Source organism: Hyla sarda, chromosome 3 (genome assembly GCF_029499605.1).
Source record: "Hyla sarda isolate aHylSar1 chromosome 3, aHylSar1.hap1, whole genome shotgun sequence".
In the NCBI taxonomy this organism is placed as follows: Eukaryota; Metazoa; Chordata; class Amphibia; order Anura; family Hylidae; genus Hyla; species Hyla sarda.
Window position 1 is genome coordinate 205,263,845 of NC_079191.1, and position 20,986 is coordinate 205,284,830.

A 20,986-nucleotide genomic window follows, 5' to 3' on the forward strand; every position below is an offset into this window, starting at 1 on the left:
ACATCACGAGTATTTGCATCGCCAGTCATCCAGCATGGAGCGAAGTTTGCACTATACATTCCCTTTTTTTCTCTCTCGCTCTCTATAGATATATATTGCGTATAATGTCAGCCATTGTCATTCTGCAGCACCAGCCTACTTTACTGCTGTCTTTTATAACATGCAGGAATTCATTAATTCTTATCTACTTCCATCCATCAGCATCAGAAATAAGACATGTTCAGTAATGGTGTAGCTAGGAGTTGTCACAGTCATTTTCTGTGTGTAATCTTGGTAGAATTAACGTTTGTGCAGCGAGAGATTTCAGGTGTTTGATCAGGATAATGGTGTATGTAAAACTACTAATGTGTGATCTATGTCTTACTATACAAAGTGATACAAAATTATTTGCTTTATGTTCCTTTAAACTGCAGAAAAAGAGCAATATGCTACACATTTGAGTTTGTATCCTGTTATCATTCCAAGTAAATATATCTGATTATTTCCATTCCATAGACATTGAAAGCCAAATTGCAAACCTGAATTTTTTTATGTTTGCAACAGATCTCTTAACACAGCTTAGAAACCTTTAGCCTACGCTTGAATTTCTCTTGCTCTCATTGCTCATTCTAGTTGAGGGCTAAATTATGATATTTAAACATTTAGCCTATGGGTTATTCTTACCTGTGACTAATTTTCACTGTATTAGGTACTTGGCTGATTTTCAGCACCACCCCAAAGGGTAAAGCTATAATTAGATATGGCAGACTGTGCTGCATGATAAGCTGAGATTTATTTCACGCTGTGTCTCAGTGTCTGTATACATCGGGGGACTCTCCAATGTATACCTAGTGGCAACCATGGGTCCCATGAAAAAAAAAATTTAGTCAGGTGGCAAGTAAGTACAAACCCAACATTAAAACAAAGCATCTGTGTTTGTATGTGTGTGTGTGTGTGTGTATATATATATATATATATATATATATATATATATATTTATGTATATATTCCATAAGTACATAAGGCACTGCCACTTAAGAGAAGCTTTTAGCATGTCAAAAGTTTTGATCGGTCAGATGTTCAGACCTCCACTGATCATTAGAATGAACCAGGAGTCTATGGGTTTGTCTCAGTTTGCATGCACAGAGAGAAGGAAAAGAGCATGACTGAGCTCTTAAGAGTGAGAAGCTGAATTCAGTGTTCTCACTACTGTTATTGAGCCTCAAAGAATCCCCTCTGTGGTTGTGCACATGGTTTGCAATATGATATGTGAGCAGAAAGGACAGCAGCACAGTAAGGAAGGGGTTACACTAAGCACTGAATTGCTCTGATGATAATTATGATGACAAACCTGCAGACTTAAAGAAGGGGGGAGTGGGGATTACATTCAGGAGGTAGCACTGTCTGCATACAGCAGCAGTAACATATCTGCTACTTACAAAGGGGACAGCTGCCTAAAACATTTTGGGTAGTAGGAGATGAGAGAAAAACCTTGCTCTACCTTTCAGGTACAATGTGATTCCTATGGAGGAGGCAGACAGGCTTGCAGGGTCGTGGTATTTCTCTTACTAGATACGACTTACACCTAACAGGCGGTTTGCAGAGAAGTGAGACACAGAGGGGAACATTTATCATGCCTGCACAGTGTTTGATGGAGATTTCAGCAAAGGCTCAGACAGTCTGGGCCATCAATTCATATGGGCATTTGAGATGCCGATCTTGATAAATCCCCCACTTAGTGGCCAAGATTTTATAGCAAATTTTTTAAACTGAGGATTTGTAAATTAAGTCATTTATACGTATGTTTCTGAATTAAGGAAAGTTGTTAAAAACGCAACAATTTAAAGAGGTATATATACAGAATTAGGAGAAATGGCAAAATTGATGTTGATGGTGTATATCTGGTATTGCAGTTCAGCTCCATGAAATGAAGGCGGCTAAGCTGCTGCACCACCCCCAGTCTGTGGACAGGTTTGACACTGCTTTTTCACTATGAAATAATGAAGATGATGATGGTGAGAAATGAGGCACTACAGTTTATTATAAAAACTCTGCATTTCTGTCTATGAGGATCTTCCTATCTGTTAAAAATCCTCTTTTGATCACGTATCAGACAGATGCCATTGCTTGCCGCAGGGTATGTCTTGATTAAAACAGCAGTGGTGCTCTTGTATTGGCAAGGACATAAGCAATATGAATTGTGTTGATATCGTTCAGGCATCCTCATGCTGTGTACGCACTGATTATGTCTACTTTGTCTCAGGGTTTGTAGTATCCTATATACATGTAGATCTCGCAGGAGTGGTATAATTCTGACAGTTCATGATTATTTTGTTGACATAATGGCCTATTGTTTTATTAACTTACATACAGGCAGAGGTGGAGATGCAGCTGGCCAGAGACCGTGAGGAGGAATCTCAGCAGCAAGCTATACTCGAACAAGAGCGTAGAGATCGCGAGCTTGCTATGAGGATAGCTCAGAGTGAGGCTGAGCTCATCAATGAAGAGTTTGGTCCAGACGCGGCACTGCGCAGGTATCCACTCACATGTCATCCTGTCTTTTTTGTTGAATACTTAACACATTTTTGTGTTTTTTTGTTTTTTAATAGATTGTGACATTTTTCTCGAAAATCCACTTTTTATTTATTAAAAGCAAAATTATCTTAGCATGTGAGCAACAGTGTTAAATGTATGCCATTGCACACCACTCTTAACCTTTTTATGTTCTTGAGGCTCTTCACATGAAAGCTTTTATAAACTAGCACAATGGAAATCCAATGTTTTTTTCTTTTCTTTCATTATTATTATTATTGATTGGTGGTTATGGTCAACTCTAGTTCCTCTTTGAACTAGTCTGTATACATTGTCCTTAAGTCTTCACTCACAAAGGCTCCCCTTTCTTCTTACCCACTCTCTTAATTCTTTTTTTTATGTAACCCATATCACTTTATATGGTTTCATAAAAAAGATGAGAGAGGCCTGTAATTTTCATCATAGGTATACCTCAACTATGAGAGACATAATGAGAAAAAAAAATCCATAAAATCACTGTCTGATTTTTTTAAAAGAATTTATTTGCAAATTATGGTGGAAAATAAGTATTTGGTCACCTACAAACAAGCAAGATTTTAAGATCTTTAAGAATCTCCTCTGTCCTCCACTCGGAACCTGTATTAATGATACCTGTTTGAGGTTGTGGACAGGTGTCTTTTATACTGATAACAAGTTCAAACAGTCACACTCCAAACTCCACTATGGCCAAGACCAAAGAACTGTCGAAGGACACCAGAAACAAAATTGTAGACCCGCACCAGGCTGGGAAGACTGAATCTGCAATATTCAAGCAGCTTGGTTTGAATAAATCAACTGTGGGAGCAATTATTAGAAAATTGAAGACATACAAGACCATTGATAATCTCCCTCGATCTGGGACCCCACGCAAGATCTCACCCCGTGGTGTCAAAATGATCACAAGAATGATGAGCAAAAATCCAAGAACCACATGGGGGGACCTAGTGAATGACCTGCAGAGAGCTGGGACCAAAGTAACAAAGGCTACCATTAGTAACACATTACGCCGCCAGGGACTCAAATCATGCAGTGCCAGATGTGTCCCCCTGCTTAAGCCAGTACATGTCTGGGCCCGTTTGAAGTTTTCTTGAGAGAATTTGGATGATCCAGAGGAGTATTGGGAGAATGTCATATGGTCAGATGAAACCAAAATAGTACTTTTTGCTAAAAACTCAACTCGTCATGTTTGATGGAGAAAGAATGCTGAGTTGCATCCAAAGAACACCATACCTACTGTGAAGCATGGCGGTGGAAACATCATGCTTTGGGGCTGTTTTTCTGCTAAGGGACCAGGACGACTGATCCGTGTAAAGGAAAGAATGAATGGGGCCATGTATTCTGAGATTTTGAGTGAAAACCTCCTATCAGCAAGGGCATTGAAGATGAAACATGGCTGGGTCTTTCAGCATGACAATGATCCCAAACACACCGCCCGGGCAACAAAGGAGTTGCTTCGTAAGAAGCATTTCAAGGTCCTGGAGTGGCCTAGCCAGTCTTCAGATCGCAACCCCATAGAAAACCTTTGGAGGGAGTTGAAAGTCTGTGTTGCCTAGTGACAGCCCTAAAACATCACTGCTCTAGAGGAGATCTGCATGGAGGAATTCGCCAAAATACCAGCAACAGTGTGTGAAAACCTTGTGAAGACTTACAAAAAACATTTGACCTCTGTCATTGCCAACAAAGGGTATATAACAAAGTATTGAGATTAACTTTTGTTATTGACCCAGTACTTATTGTCCACCATAATTTGCAAATACATTCTTAAAAAATCAGGCAATGGGATTTTATGGATTTTTTTTCTCATTCTGTCTCTCATAGTTGAGGTATACCTATGTTGAAAATTACAGGCCTCATCTTTTTAAGTGGGAGAACTTGCACATATGGTGGCTGACTAAAAACTTTTTTGCCCCACTGTACACTATAGCTCGTTCGATGAGCAGTTATTCATCCACAAGGAATAAGCCACTGCTAGACCAAGCAACAGTCAAGTTACAATTTCATATCCTTGATCCTTTTTTACTTTGGCCTCTCCTGCATCTCCTCTTGGAGGGCTAGTGGGACCACGGAGAACAATTGTGCATTCAAATTAAATGTGGGTTCAGCGAGTGCGTGGGCAGTTCTCCATTCACTCTGTATGGGGCTTCTGAATATTTTAGTATTACGTGTTACATTTTATGATATTTAAATATTTCTAATGGCCCTACAAATTAAAGCTGGAATGGAGGAAGATTTCCCCCCCAAATGAATCATGGGCACAGCGGGTGCGCTGCCAGTGCTCCATTCATTTCGTACGTGTTACGTTTAATCATATTTTCACATCTCTAATGGGTCCTACAATTTAATGCTTGGCTCATTATCTAGTTCTAATACTTTTGCTTTGTATTTAGTTATGGTACTTTTGAAAGTGACTTTGTTTAACAATCATTGAAAGTTCCAGCAGTTCTGTTTGAAATCATTTCATTCACATTATACAGAGCCTGGAGCCAGTTTTTGGTGAATATATTAACCTTATAGCATTATCTACTCTGGATCTCCCAGTACAAAGCAAAGATGGTTTAATCTCTACACTTCTTAACCCCCTGCTAGTCTTGATGAAAGCACCGAAGGTATATATAAGCTTTTGCGCACCGAAGGGATTCATTTAGGTGGAATCTAGTTTAGTGAGATTCACGCTTTTCATCCTGTTCACTTTATTTCCACTTTTGACGTGATTTATATGTTACGGCTGCGTTGTTGTCCTTGGAATATATCAATTTCTCTGGGATTGGGTAGTGAACTGTAATGAGTGGAACTTGTTTCCCGGTCTGTACCTTTGTGTTTAATTAATTCGCTCTGTCACCTTATTCTTTGCTGGGGTGACGGTGCAGTGACTCATGATAGCGCATGCACAATGTTACAAATAAATAGTTATTTCTTGCTCAACGCAGGTAGCTTTCAGATAAGACTTCGGCACTCATTTGCCCAAGATGTGATGACTGCAAATTAGTTTTTCTTTTATGCTGTATAATTTTGGCTTTAATTACTCTGTTTTCACTTTTTTGTTATCATCTCTGTTTTGAGCATGAGCTTAGCAAGATGACAAGCAGGGCTGTGCAACAGATTGTATTGCCGCTCCCTTTTTCCCCCCTATAGCGCACAATACTATTTTTTCAGGTTAGAGAAGTAAAATGTCAAAAATTTGACCCTGCTTTTCCTTACAGGCTTGCTAATGTCCATTAAACACAAAATAGATGCATAATGTAGGTAAAAGGCACAGAGGTATAGTCCTTAGACGGTAATGCAGACATAGACGAAATGTATACGGCTTCAGCTTATTATCCACAGAGATAAACTTATCTGTTTGCAAATCATCCTCATAAAAGAAATCATGGCAGGAAGAACCATGTGCATATTAATGCGTCTTGTTTATGGCATGCTGCAAAGGGGAAAGTCGATTAGCAAGCCATTAATATTTATAGTTCTTAATTTGCCCGCACCTCATTAGCAACTTTTCTGAATTAACAGATCTGCTGTTCATCGTGACTTTATGAGTGATGTATATTCTGGGTCTGTACTTTCTACTATGACGTATGTGTTCTATACAGATAGTGGTTTATTAAATGCATTTCATGTGTGAGAGAACTAATCTCTTCCCAGAGGATATAAGACCTGAAAGAAATACATGTTGGCAGATGCTGCTTTAACTTAAAACAAGGTCACTGAAATTGCAGAGAACAAAGTCTTTTTTTTCTTTTGCAAGTATCCAACCATTTCCTAATATAATTCCACTATAAACTCATTTTCAACACTTATCCTAATTTGTGGCATGAATATTTGAAGCTAAAACACTAGCCATTTGTAAAGCAAATATCTGCCCTTTTAAAGATAACACAACTATGCAAAGCCTAAGACGTAAACTCAAGTCCAGTTAATTTTAACTATTTTTCTTAAGCCGTATATTTCACCAGTTACCTCCTATTGCTTTCTCCTCGGGGATTGAAACATATAGATAACAGGTCATACAGTGTGATATGCTGTCACACAAGCAATTAGTTGCGTAAAGAAATATGTTCTAAAAATACGTTCTAGCACATTGGCCCTCATTTACTAAGAGTGGAGTGTCGGTTTGTGTTTTTGCAAGTCCTTTTTTTTCTGATGCTGTTTACTAATCGGTCACCCAATTTCCCTTTCTTTCTGTCGCAGGTTTTTTTTCTGTCACACAAAATGTATTCTGTGCAACAGAAAAAAGTCTCTGCAAATTCTGACTACATTAGTGCTTGTACTACTACCCCCATCATGGAACAGGGTCTATTCCATGTTGGAGGTAGTAGTACAGGGGCTGAGGGATTGATCGCACCGGGTCTCACTTCTGAGACCCGATCCGATCAGAGGTTATTAAGCAGGGGAGCGGGCGGCATGTTCCGATCCCCTGCAATGTACAGTAAACCTTCATTTTTTTATTCACCACCAGGAGCCCTGAATGGCCAGGACCGAGGAGCCAATCATGGCTCCTGGCAGGGTTTCAATATAGAAGCGCTGTGCTGGGCAAAGATGTATAGAATCGCTGGGGGGGGTATATATCTGGCCCCTCCAGCATTTCTATATATCTTTTCCCCCTGCAGCGCTATATCAAACTTAGTGGCCGCTGCGCTTGAATAAATGTACTGCCCTCCCAGCGCTATTATATATCTATACTGACCCTCCGCTGCGCATATACTGACCGCCGCTGTGCATATTAATATTCATGCTCTCCCTCCCCTGGCTGCCAATGAATGAAAACTCTATTAGCGGCGGAGCGGATATATATGGATATATGTCTGACCCTCACATCATACATATACAAATGCTGGCTCACCGCTATGAATGACAAGTAAAGCAGTGCAGGGAGAGGAGGCTCGCGCTGCTGCTCCTAATAGTTTGTCATTCATAGCGGTGAGCCGGCATTTGTATATGTATGATGTGAGGTTCAGACATATATCCATATGTCTGACCCCCACAGCATGATATGCAGCTGCTGCTCGCTATGAATGACAAACTCTTAGCAGCGTGAGCGGGCAGAAGCCTTCCGCTCCCCCGCTAATAGAGTTTTCATTCATTGGCAGCCAGGGGAGGGAGAGCATGAATATTAATATGCGCAGCTGGGGGGGGGGGGGGTCAGTATATATACAAATATGCGCAGCGGGGGTCAGTATAGATATATAATAGCACTGGGAGGGCAGTACATTTATTCAAGCACAGCGGGCACTAAGTTTGATATAGCGCAGCATGGGGAAAGATATATAGAAATGCTGGAGGGGCCAGATATATACCCCCCCCCCCCCAACGATTCTATACATTTTTGCCCACCACAGCGCTTCTATATTAAAACCCTGCCAGGAGCCCTGATTGGCTCCTCGGTCCCGGCCATTCAGGGCTCCTGGTGGACTGGTGGGGAATTTAAAAATGAAAGTTTACTGTACATTGCAGGGGATCGGAACATGCCGCCCGCTCCCCTGCTTAATAACATCTGATCGGATCGGGTCTCAGAAGTGAGACCCGGTGCGATTAATCCCTCAGACCCTCTTCCATGCTGGGGGTAGCAGGATTCACTCCGTTTTGAGGAATTTACCGACAGCTCTGAGTCGGTTTTCTGTGAAGCAAAACTCACAGGTTTTCCTGTGAGTTTTCTTCATACTCAGAGTGTTTTTTCTATTTTTGTCAGGAACATGCCCCTTTTGTCGGGAAAAACGCCCCTTTTGTTGTTTTTTTACTTTTACTTTGTCGGGTTGTGTGCCAGATTCTGGTGCAAATTCTGGCACAGACAGAATTCTGGCACAAAACCCGACAAAAAGTATCGGGATCCTGTTAGTAAATGAGGGCCATTGTGTGTGTATATTAAAGTCCCTATAGAATCCAGAGCTAAGACTATGAATATCATGCAGCCAACAAACAGGAATAGACCTCTGTAGTGGATGCTTTTGTAAAACTTACATTAAGATTTCCGCTATGAATCCCCACCACAATAACAACTTGAATGTTCCATACATTCTTTCGACACTACAGTACTCCTGTTATTCCAGGATCTCATTGATCACATTTGTAGCATTTGTAGTTCTGTTTTTTTTGTTTTTTTTAATGCTAGTCCCAAATTTTCAAGGGCCCATGCACAAGGCTACTAGTCTTTGGTTTTGGTTCAGTAATACAGCCCCAGCAGGCTCATATGGGTTACAGTAATTCTGCAGACAATCTGCATTGTGTATTTATTCCATTAAGGTTACAATTCTACACTTTTAACAGAGGGAAAAAAAATTCTCGTCTAAACTCTGGTAAACTATTGGATCCCTAACTCACCGCATTTAAGTCAATGGGATCCGTCAGGATCGGGTGGTGACCTGGTGGTGTCAGTTGTGCACCGACCCGTTTTGGGGCTGTTCGATGGGAAAAAAAAGGAGACAAACTGAACCAGAACGGGACGGAGCACAACAGCAATGTGTATCTAACCTAAGGGGGTCTGTAACAATTATATGTTGTTTTTGTGGATTTGACATCCTACTGAAGCACTTGCCGTAGACCTCTTTGTCATTATATACTGTACCTTAATGGTTAACAACCTTTATGAAACACATAGGGAGACATTTGTCAAAACCTGTCCAGAGCAAAAATGAGTTGCCCATAGCAACCAGTCAGATCACTTCTTTCATTTTGCAGAGGCCTTGTTAAAAATTAAAGAAGCGATCTGATTGGTTGCTTTCGGGAACTGGACAACTTTTCCTTTGGATAGGTTTTGATAAATCTCCCCCCTAAATTCCCATATGCTCAGTTTAAATAGGTACTTTTCATTAACATTGTGGGGATTTGTTAATCTGATTTGCTGGCCAATTTCACTCGGAGTGATATGGCCACATGTAACCATCTGCACTATGGCTATAACTATTACACTGTATCGAACTTCCTTCTGGTCTGTACATCTACTGGAACACTTCATAACTATATCTTTATTTCTTCAGCATTAAACCAGAGCTCACTGTGCCCTGTGCCACCGATGCCAAGTAAGAGATGTCTCATACACACATTAATTTTTAATCACCTGAGACCTGCATGTGTGATTTCAACGTGTAATGGAAATTTAAAAGAAGTAAAAAAAAAAAAATCAATTCAGATGAAAAGGCAATTTGAGAATTCAGAAAGTTCCATTCACATTAAAGGCTTGGTGGGGGTTCTGGAAATAATTATTAAAGAAAGGCTTTCTTAATTATTGCTAATTTTATTTTTGCTAATCATGTTATCCTGTAAAAGACTTGAAAAGATTAAAGTGAGCTGGAAAATTATAATCCTTTGCCGAGTTCCAGCAGAGATCATTATATATTGAATCAAAGCACAAACGGCACATGAAGGGAATGATCAAATCCGAAATTGCCAAAATCTGGTCGGTAAAGCATTTAAACTAATGTCGTTTGTCTTCTGTTTTCAGGGCTGGTGGAGGAAAGACCAAAATGACAATGTATGTTTTTTATTTGAGACCCTGAGATTGAAATTTTTAGATATTTTTTGTTCACTGTGTATATTCTATAGATTTATGTATCTATATAGAAGGATATTTTTGTGAGTTATTGTTGCAGATCACGAATGTGTCATCACCTACATGTAAGGCTTCTTTCACACTGACGTTGCACCCTGTCAAGAACGTCCGTCAAACTATCTCTCTCTCTTTTTTTTTTTTTTCCTGAGTTTGACAGGAGTCATTTTGAATGGGTGCAATGGGCAACAGTGGGCCCGATGGACTCCATTCTAGTTAATGGGGTCCCTCGGGCACCGCTGTTTTTCAGCGGGAGTAGTGGGAGAAAGAGACAGCGCAAGCAGTATTTTTTCTCCTGCTATTCCCCTGGGCTCCCCCGACGGCCATCACACTTCTGACTTCTAACAGCAGTGTGAAAGAAGCCTTAAACTGTAGGCAGGTAAATCTTTTAGATTTGTATGAGAGAATCTATGATATGTAAATTAGGTTCCTAGCTGTGTCTGCTTCCCCCTCTCTCTTCTATTAAATGTATCAGCAGAGAGAGAGAGAGAGAGAGAGAGAGGAAGTTGTACATGGCAGATCAATATGAGGAAAAGCAGAAAATCATCCGAGTGTTCAGGGAGGGTAGATTACACATACTGAGTGTGAGTGTAGATTGGAAGGAAAGCACACACATAGCTGTTTGCAAAGTGAATGAGGAAATCCCAATATTCCTCACCATCACCACAAGGAAGAGGAAATCCCTCATGGTTTTTAGAAGTTGAAACAAGTATAGGGGTGTAGCAATGTTTATTCATATACTTCACTTATACTAGTGAATGTAGCAGTATCCTGAACACACAGACCTCACATCCAGTATGTACAGTATTACTAAATTAGATATACCCTAAAGAAAAAGTCTGAAACTAGGAGCAGTTTGCAGCCTGTAATGAATGCAATCTGACTCTTAGTGCCACCATTTTAAAGTAAATATAACTATCAATGTGTGTAAATATATATATATATATTTTTTTTTTTTTTTGTTAAAGGGTTTTCTCTTTTCTTATAGATGACCTATCCCTTTAATATGATATCTATATCTGTCTGGTAGGGATGTAACCATGGCATCTGCATATGCAGAGAACTGAGCTGGAAGCAGACATTTAGTGGCCATGTTAGATTACTGCAACTCAGCTTCCATTTACTTCATTAGAAGCTGATTGCAGTATCTCATAACAGTCTCTACACAATTTACAGAGCTGTCTGCTGTTCTCTGTATGTGCTGCCGCTCTGGCAACCAGCTGCTCGGTGGGTATGTCTGAACTCCACCTATTAGATATTAATGACCTATCCTGAGGTTATCTCATAATAATAAAAAAAAAAAAAAAAAGAGTCCTGAAAAAAACTTTTGGTTTCAATAGCTTTTAAAATGAAACATCCAAGGTGATGTGTAGGTCCTTAACACCGCCGGAAATGGCATTTATATGTTGCTGCACCAGAGAGGAGAAGTTGCCAAAACTAAGACCCCTTCTCAGATAACTGCTACTGCTGGACTACGTATTCTAGTGTAAACAGTGATGGCTACATCAGCTAGAAGCTTGTACGCTGTGTAGTGTCAGCATCAGGATACTGCAGCTCAGTTCCCATTAACTTCAATGGTAGCTGAGCTACAGTACCCGGCTGGCACCACCAATACACAATAAACAGAGTCAAGGCCTTTAGCTCATGTACATTGTGTATCCAGGCACTGCAGTTCACCTAAAAAGCTGAACTAATATAGGCACGCCACCGATGGCATATCTTGAGCCTAGGCCACTAATATCTGGAATTGGAGAAACCCTTTACAGAATTATGTACAGAGTGCATGCAATGGCTAAACAAATCAGGTTGTCTTTTATATGCATCCTTAAACAATAGCTGCAGAGATTTGAGTGATGTATAAAAAACAAAAAATAAAAATAGGGCAGTTGTTTTGGTAGCTTTTCTTTTACACGGAACATGTTGATATATTGCCTGTGGCTTTAGGGATTCAGAGTTAATTGTCCCAACCGGCAGCATACAGCAGGTGAAATAAGTATTTAACACGTTTTCCTCACTAAATATATTTACAAAGGTGCTATTGACATGAAATTTTCACCAGATGTTGGTAACAACCCAAGTAATCCATACATAAAAGGAAACCAAAACAAATAAACTCAGACATTTAGTTATGTGTAATACTGTGAAATGACACAGGGAAATAATATTGAACATGCTTACTGATAATTTTATAAATCATGAGATTTGTCTTGTGACACCTTGGCAATGAGACCTTTTTGTAGGCTGTCAGTTGGGATTGAACCATCTGATATTAATTTGCACTGACAAGCTGTTTTGATTGCTTTTTAATTACTGATAGATTTTAGCTGTTGTCTTTGCTTTCCATGCCTTTTACACCTCCCTCTCTTTATGCGTTTAATACTTTTTCCCTGTGTCATTTCACATTATTGCACATAACTTAATTTCTGATCTTATTTGTTTTGATTACTTTATGGATTACTCGGGATGTTACCAATATCTGGTAAAAATTTCATGTAAATAGCACCTTTGGAAATATATTAAGTGAGAAAAATGACAATGTGTTCAAAGTGCACAGCACTGTTCCTCCTGCAGAGCCATAGCTAGCTCTTTTTGCTCCCATGGCAAGAGCAGAAAAATGCTCCCCCTCAGTACTTCCAACATACGGTCCCTTGTAAAAATACATCAACCGTCTCCTCTCAGCCCCATGTAAATATACAGTCATGGCCGTAAATGTTGGCATCCCTGAAATTATTCAAGAAAATTAAGTTTCCCTCACAGAAAAGGATTGCAGTAACACATGTTTTTCTGTACACATGTTTATTCCCTTTGTGTGTATTGGAACTAAACCAAAAAAGGGAGGAAAAAAAGCAAATTGGACATAATGTCACACCAAACTCCAAAATTGGCTGGACAAAATTATTGGCACCCTTTCAAAATTGTGAAAAAATAAGATTGTTTCAAGCATGTGATGCTCCTTTAAACTGACCTGGGCCAGGTAACAGGTGTGGGCAATATAAAAATCACACCTGAAAGCAGATAAAAAGGAGAGACGTTCACTTAGTCTTTGCATTGTGTGTCTGTGTGTGCCACACTAAGCATGAACAACAGAAAGAGGAGAAGAGAACTGCCTGAAGACTTGAGAACCACAATTGTGGAAAAATATCAACAATCTCAAGGTTACAAGTCCATCTCCAGAGATCTAGATTTGCCTTTGTCCACAATGTGCAACATTACCAAGAAGACTGCAACCCATGGCACCGTAGCTAATCTCCCTGGGCATGGGCAGAAGAGAAAAATTCATGAAAGGTGTCAATGCAAGATAGTCTGGAAGGTGGATAAGCAGCCCCAAACAAGTTCCAAAGATATTCAAGCTGTCCTGCAGGCTCAGGGAGCATCAGTGTCAGTGCAAACTATCCATCGACATTTAAATGAAATAAAAAAAACGCTATGGCAGGAGACCTAGTTGGACCCCACAGCTGACACAGAGACATAAAAAAACAAGACTACATTTTGCTGAATTTAACTTGAGTAAGCCAAAAATCCTTCTAAGAAAATGATTTGTGGACAGATGAGACCAAGATAGAGCTTTTTGGTAAAGCACATCATTCTACTGTTTACCGAAAACGGAATGAGGCCTACAAAGAAAAGAACACAGTACCTACAGTGAAATATGGTGGAGGTTCAATGATGTTTTGGGGTTGTTTTGCTGCCTCTGGCATTGGGTGCCTTGAATGTGTGCAAGGCATCATGAAATCTGAGGATTACCAATGGATGTTATGTCCCACTGTACAGCCCAGTGTCAGAAAGCTGGGTCCAAGATCTTCCATCAAGACAATGACCCCAAACATACGTCAAAAAACACCCAGAAATGGATGGCAACAGAGAGAGTTGGAGAGATGGAGAGTTGGAGAGATGGAGAGTTCTGAAGTGGCAGCAATGAGTCCATATCAAAATCCCATTGAACACCTGTGGATAGATCTTAAAATTGCTGTTGGGAAAAGGCGCCCTTCCAATAAGAGAGACCTGGAACAGTTTACAAAGGAGGAGTGGTCTAACAATCCGACTGAGAGGTGTAAGAAGCTTATTCATGGTTATAGGAAGCGACTGATTTCAGTTATTTTTTCCAAAGGGTGTGCAACCAAATTTTAAGTTAAAGGAGAACTCCAGAATAGGAAAATTATGGTCCATACTGCCAGCAGTAAAAAAATAAATAGGTACATACCTTCCTTCGCTCCCCCAGTGCCTCTGGTAACCGTATCCGGCCTCCACCGCGATCCTCTTCCTGGTTGCCGGTGGTCAGCGAGTCATACTGCACTCAGCGAATCACCGGCCGCAGCGAAGTTCCGACTCGGCCGGCAATAGGCTGAGCGGCAGGGTGACGTCACGCCATTTTTGGAGTTTGGTGTGACATTACGTGCAATTTGCTTTTTTTACTGCCTTTTTTGGTTTATTTCCAATACACACAAAGGGAATAAACATGTGTATAGCAAAATGTGTTACTGCAATCCTTTTCTGTGAGAAATATAAAATTTCCTTGAAAATTTTCAGGGGTGCCAACATTTACGGCCATGACTGTATATAATTTCAACATACACTCCAATGCAAAAATACATCAGCCCCTTAAAGGGGTATTCCGCCCCTAGACATCTTATCCCCTCTCCAAAAGATAGGGGATAAAATGTCTGATTACAGGATTCCTGCCGCTGGGACCCCAGCAATCTCTGTGCAGCACTCGGCGTTCATTTAGAATGCTGGGTGAGGGAGCGTGGTGTGACGTCACGACCCCCACCGGCCGCACCCAGCGTTTGGAACAAAATGTTCTGAACGCAGGGGCAGCGGAATACCCCATTAAACATACTGTAAAAACATCACTCTACTCCCTCAGCCCCACCAATAAACAGTCCCATGTAAACAGTCACACACAAATAGCTTGTCCCTCCTCTGCTTATACGCATACCCTTGCTGCACCCCGTGGATTTTCTTCAGATGAGATTCCAATGAGCAGCGCTGAGTAAATGCTTTGTTGCAGATGTCATATTTATATGGCCGAATATCTCCCCTCAGCCCCTTCAACATACAGTCCCATGTAAAAATTGATCACCCCCTCCAAAATACAGTCCTATATTAAAATACATGACCACCTCCCCTGAGCCCCTCTGACATACAGTCCCATGTAAAAATACATCACCCATGTTTCCAAAGCAGTGATGTCATTGGTAGCCATGGATAGCACTGACACATTTTATTACAACTGGTTTTATGCCTGAAGCATTATAAATCGTTTCTATAGATAAAGACTGAATTTACCTGATCTTTTCCTAGTTGCCGCAGATAAGAGGACAATTACACAAGAAAGGAATATTTCACTGTTGAAGTGATGACCTTTTTTACTTTCCTCCAAATAACCTTTTACCAAAGTACATGCCATTGGAACTGCTGATGGCTTTTTCATCACTAGAGCCAGTCAGGCATCACGCGAGTGTAATGACAAGCCTTGAACTCTGAACTCTGATTCGGTGGATGTATTTAACATAACTTTGGGTCATATATACTGATACTGGCATAGTGCCTGTATAGTATTAGTGTAGTGTGGCTCAGCACTGTTTGAGCACCTTCTTGCACTGGAGAGGTTAATGTATTTCATGGATGGTCCTTTATACATGTAGGTCAAGATGTCAAACAGGGAGTATGAGACTGGCTCAGGAGCAGCTGCCATCTTACTACTCCCAACATACTTTACCAATGGAATAGTAATATTTGGGAGTCTATCAATATTTGATGCATTTGCTGAGGACCAATGATAGTTATTTGGGTAATTTGTATTCCTCAGTATAGATGTTGTATGTATAACTCTTTTTATTGCTATGTCGTTGTTCCATATTCTTTTTTTATTCACTTTTTGTTTTGTTAACCATTTCTTCAGGGATGAAATGGCCAAAGAAATGTCTGATATTTTGTCTAGGTTGGTAAGACTATCAATGTGGACATGATAATTATACAAATATACACATTAATTCAGTAATTTTGGCACAACTTTAATGTTACCTAATTTCTTGATTTTGATTCCGTTCACACATTGTAAAATCAAAGCCAAAAAGCGGCAGTAAAGTAGATATAAAAAGCGACCGTTTTATCTAACAATGTGAATTCAATGTGTTCCTTTAAAGTCTATGACATAGTGTCTCTCAGTGCACGAATAATATATTTAAAAAAAAAAACGTATTTTAAAACAATGTTTGCACTGGCGGCCGCTTTCTTTTAGGCTTTCTTAGAGCACATTATTGGATTATACAGTATAGTATTTCTTTTTTGTTTTCTTTTTGCACTGTGTGAACTTAGCCTTAAACATTAAAAAATACATTAAATCAATGAAACTATATGTAACCGTGCTTTGATTTGTTCATTACAAAGGAACTCAAAACCTAGAAATGAATGAGGATGTTAAACAAGAAATAATAGGTGGCATCTCTGTATGTCAGTTTTCTGCATTTTCTGGATACTCTCAAAGCAAATAGTCTTGTAGAATTCTGCAGGGACCACAGTGGTTAATCTCCGGTGGATCTGTTCCATCTTTGCCCAGTAACTGACTATGGGGCTGAACTTTACCAAGGGGGACAAGCTTACCTATCCTAGCCTATATACATCTAAAGAGTCAAAAACTACTACTTGGTTACAAGTTAAGGGGACATATAAGTGTGGCCACAGAATTTGCTGTACATGTTGTTACATAGAGAACAGTTCCACATTTAAAGTAGTATTGTGGATAGGAGATAAGTTTTAGATTGCGGGGGGTCTGAGCAATGCGGCCCCCTGCAATCTCCTGTACTGTATGGAGCCCCGGCTCTCCTCCACAGCGGCACGTCACAACCCTTCGCACGAAGCGGGGTAGCCACGCCCCCTCTATATAGCTTTATGGGAGAGCCGAAGATTGTCGAATGGATACTGCAAACAAGGGGGCTCTAGCCAGACCCAGGACAGTGAGGAGGGGGAGGGAAGCATGCCTGATTTCCTGAAACATGGAGAAGATTTCTTTATGTATACCTCAGTTTCAATTGTACTATGAAACACAATAGGTGCAAAGGAAAGGAGAAGATTAAGGGAGGAATAGCTAGGACATCTTATTATTTCTGCACATTTTCTGCGTTTAGCGTTCCTTTGAATAGCATGCTTCTAAAAAAATACATTTTAAATGAATAAAAAAATGCACCGCAAAAGCATCACTACAAATGTGAAAAATGTATGTTCGTCTTGTTTTTTCTGTTTTTTTGTTTTTTCCATTTAGAATTATTGGTGCAATTGTGTGTGTGTGTGTGTGGATATATATAGAAATTGTGTGTGTGTTATACAGAAACCTTCTAGAAACTTTGTTCTTAAAGGTAGGTTGAACATCTGTTAAACCAGGCACAAATAACTCCATACATATAAAAGCCATACATGTCTAATGACCCCAGGAAAAGGGTAACCAAGCTTTCATTGTAGAACCCTCTTTCACACTGATTGTTTATGTAATGGCCCACAGCACCATGCATGGTCAAGGACTAGCAGTTGTCAGAGGAAGCTTTATATTACACCAGACTTTCCATTGGTTGGCTGAAATGATTGATTGTTCGTTCACTCAATGTACAGTTGTTTTGGTTGAATAATCCTCTTTCATCAATTTTAATGTGTATAGCTACCTGCCGAAGATGTGCAATTTTAGTATGGTTTTGTTTATGGATAATTAATATTTTCATTAATTTAAATGAGTTTTAATATTTTAATCAAGTCATAAAATGCTTGATACCTTAATTTATTTTTTTGAAATAATAATCATAAAAAAGTTTATTACGGACTTGAATAATTGAGGCGCTTGTTGTGCCATACAGCTCTTCCTTAAAACATTGCACTATGTATGCTAATTTAATTATGTCTGTATTCCCATTTCGGTGCCATACTGCGAGATACAGAACAGAGCAGTTGTTTGGGCTAATAATAATATAACAGGATTTACATTGCTCATTATGTAGTGTTTAGCAGAGATTGTTGTTGTGTTGTGCACAAGACAGGGCATGACATTGACATGAAATATCGGAGTAAAGTTCAATTCGGTGCTACATTCAAAAAGCGCGATCTCTATGTTTTATTATTCTTAATGAGTGCATCCCATTGTGTCTTTTGTTTTAAATAATACAAATTATTATTACTGGAAAGTGTTAAAGGCAAAATGATAGCTACTGGAGATAATCATGTTAATAGATTATGTCAGCTAAACCACTGCTACCATTATTCAATAGCTGCATTAGGCAGCAAATACGGTACTTGGTAACGCTCGGGCAAATGTGGAAAATTTTATAATAGCTTATAATATATGAATTTAAAACATTCAAAATAAATGCAAAATAATTACACAAAAATATATGTAATGAATCCATATGTTGAGATGGTTTCTGGACCCTTTTAAATCTCCATTATAGGGGGACTACAAAGCTTATAGAGTAATTTATTACAGTCAGAATGACTTACAGGACATCTGTACTGCATGAATTTTACATATTCCTGTGCCCAGGCTGCAAAAATAAACTTTAACTCACCTTCCTCACGGTCCTTCATTGCGGTCCTCTTGCTGCTTCCTGGGGACGGTAACGTCACAGAGCCGTCGGTGTATCACCGGCCGCAGCGATGTCCCGCCTCGGCCGGCGATAGGCTGAGCGCACTGTCATGTAAGGAGCTGGACAGAGATCCTTACATGACAGTGCGCTCAGCCTATCACCGGCCGAGGCGGGACATCGCTGCGGCCGGTGATACACCGACGCTCTGTGACGTCACCGTCCCCAGGAAGCAGCAAGAGGATCGTAGCGGAGGACCGTGAGGCCGGTACCAGAGCAATGGGGGAACGTAGGAAGGTGAGTTAAAGGGGCACAGGATTATTTAAAATTCATGCAGTACAGATTTCCTTTAAAACAGGAATTTTATTCCGTTTGTCATAGGTAGGTAGATTTTATTGCGTTTTCAATATACTTTTGAACCTGAGGAATTGAATTTTGTTTTAGTTTTCCTCTGAAATGGGAAAAATGCTGCTTCATTTCAAAGGTTATCTTATTAGTAAATTGGACAAGGAGTGATTCTGCTACAGGTTGGCATGACATTTTCCACCAAAACACTTGAAGTCAGTTATGAATCAGGGATATGCTCAATTTGACACTTTTTTACTTGTACAGGTTTTAGCTATTCCTACTATATATAGCATGGATAGATTTAGTACACAGGATACATATAATAAGGGTAATTCTAATGACCCTTTCTTGTGATTGATGCTTAAAGAACTCTTGATTACATTTAAATGTAAATATTTTATTTTCATGGTACTAAGTAAGTTACAAGTTGCATAACCTATTAATCTCCATTTATATATATATATATATATATATATATATATTTATGTAAAACTCAACATGTGTGTGTGTATATGTTCCAGCATCACGTCCAAACCGCTGAAGATATTAACATGAAACTTGGCACACATGTTACTTATATGTCAACAACAAACATAGGATAGGTGATTTGACCCTTACTCACCCCTATTTGACAGGGTTGGGGTTTTGTTTAAAGTCCCATACAAGTCAATGGAAATATATGTTACTGCATAACTTCCAAACGGCTGGAGATATTTCGATAATACTTGGTCACATGTTACTTATATGTCCACTTAAAATATAGGATAGTTAATTTAACCCTTAACTACCCCCATTTGTGAGGGTCGGGGTTTTTGTTTAAAGTCCCATGCAAATCAATGAAAATGTATGTTCCCACATAACTTCTGTACGGCTGGAGATATTTCAATACCTGGTACACATATGACGGGTCGGGACAGGAGGTCGGGATAGGAGGACAGGATATGGGGTTGGGATATGACAACTAGAGATGAGCGAACTTACAGTAAATTTGATTCGTCACGAACTTCTCGGCTCGTTGATGACTTTTCCTGCGTAAATTAGTTCAGCCTTCAGGTGCTCCGGTGGGCTGGAAAAGGTGGATACATTCCTAGGAAAGAGTCTCCTAGGACTGTATCCACCTTTTCCAGCCCACCGGAGCACCGGAAAGCTGAACTAATTTATGCAGGAAAAGTTATCAACTGCCGAGCCGAGAAGTTCGTGACGAATCGAATTTACTGTAAGTTCGCTCATCTCTAATGACAACAATATATGAGGAAGGGATATGAAGTCAAAAGCTTCCTCTGTTGATTTTCCTCCACAACAAGGATTCGGAAGGAAAAACATGGCAACGCTGTGTACTCAGCTAGTAGTCTATATAGATAGACTATATAGGACATATATAAAGACTATATAGGACATATAGTCAGATCAATATTTTTTATATATATTTTTAATGCAGTTTTTATTTTCTTGCTCGACCTCCAATTACTCACTAATTTTACAATTTGGTTGACTATAATAATTCTTTATTTAATAATTAGTCTTTATTTATATAGCGCACACAGATTCTGCAGCGGTGTACATTCAGATTTGTCCCTGTCCCTGTTGGGGCTCACAGTCTAAATTTACCTATCAGTATGTTTTTGGAGTGTGAAACCCACACAAACACTGGGAGAACATACAAACTCATTGCAGAGGTTGTCCTTGGTCAGATTTGAACCCAAGACTCCAGCTCTGCAAGCAACAGTGCTGACCACTGAGCCACTGTGCTGCTCAATTATCAATACTTAGGTATCAGTACTTAGGTTGTCAGCGTACCTAACTAAAAAGTTAAGTAGGCTCAAGCTTTTTTGCTAAATGGGCTTGGGTGTGAATCCAAGGCTCATGGGTGTGATAAGGAGCTCTAAAACTCTAAAGTATATATTTCGGAGTACAAAGTAAATATTTGTCGTTGTACTGCATCTGCCATATTGCAGATTTCTATTCTCATGTAGTTTCCAAAAGCTTTTTA

The 20,986-nt window shown here is 39.7% G+C and overlaps 1 protein-coding gene across 2 annotated transcripts in view; it reads left to right on the plus strand.

The window, feature by feature from the left end:
- MYO6 (myosin VI) overlaps window positions 1–20,986 on the plus strand; it is a 261,541-nt gene that overhangs the window by 225,672 nt on the left and 14,883 nt on the right. For both annotated transcript variants that reach the window (XM_056565911.1, XM_056565913.1), the window contains exon 28: window positions 2,353–2,513. In XM_056565911.1, coding sequence (XP_056421886.1) covers window positions 2,353–2,513 — 161 coding nt within the window. The remainder of the gene's footprint in view (window positions 1–2,352; window positions 2,514–20,986) is intronic.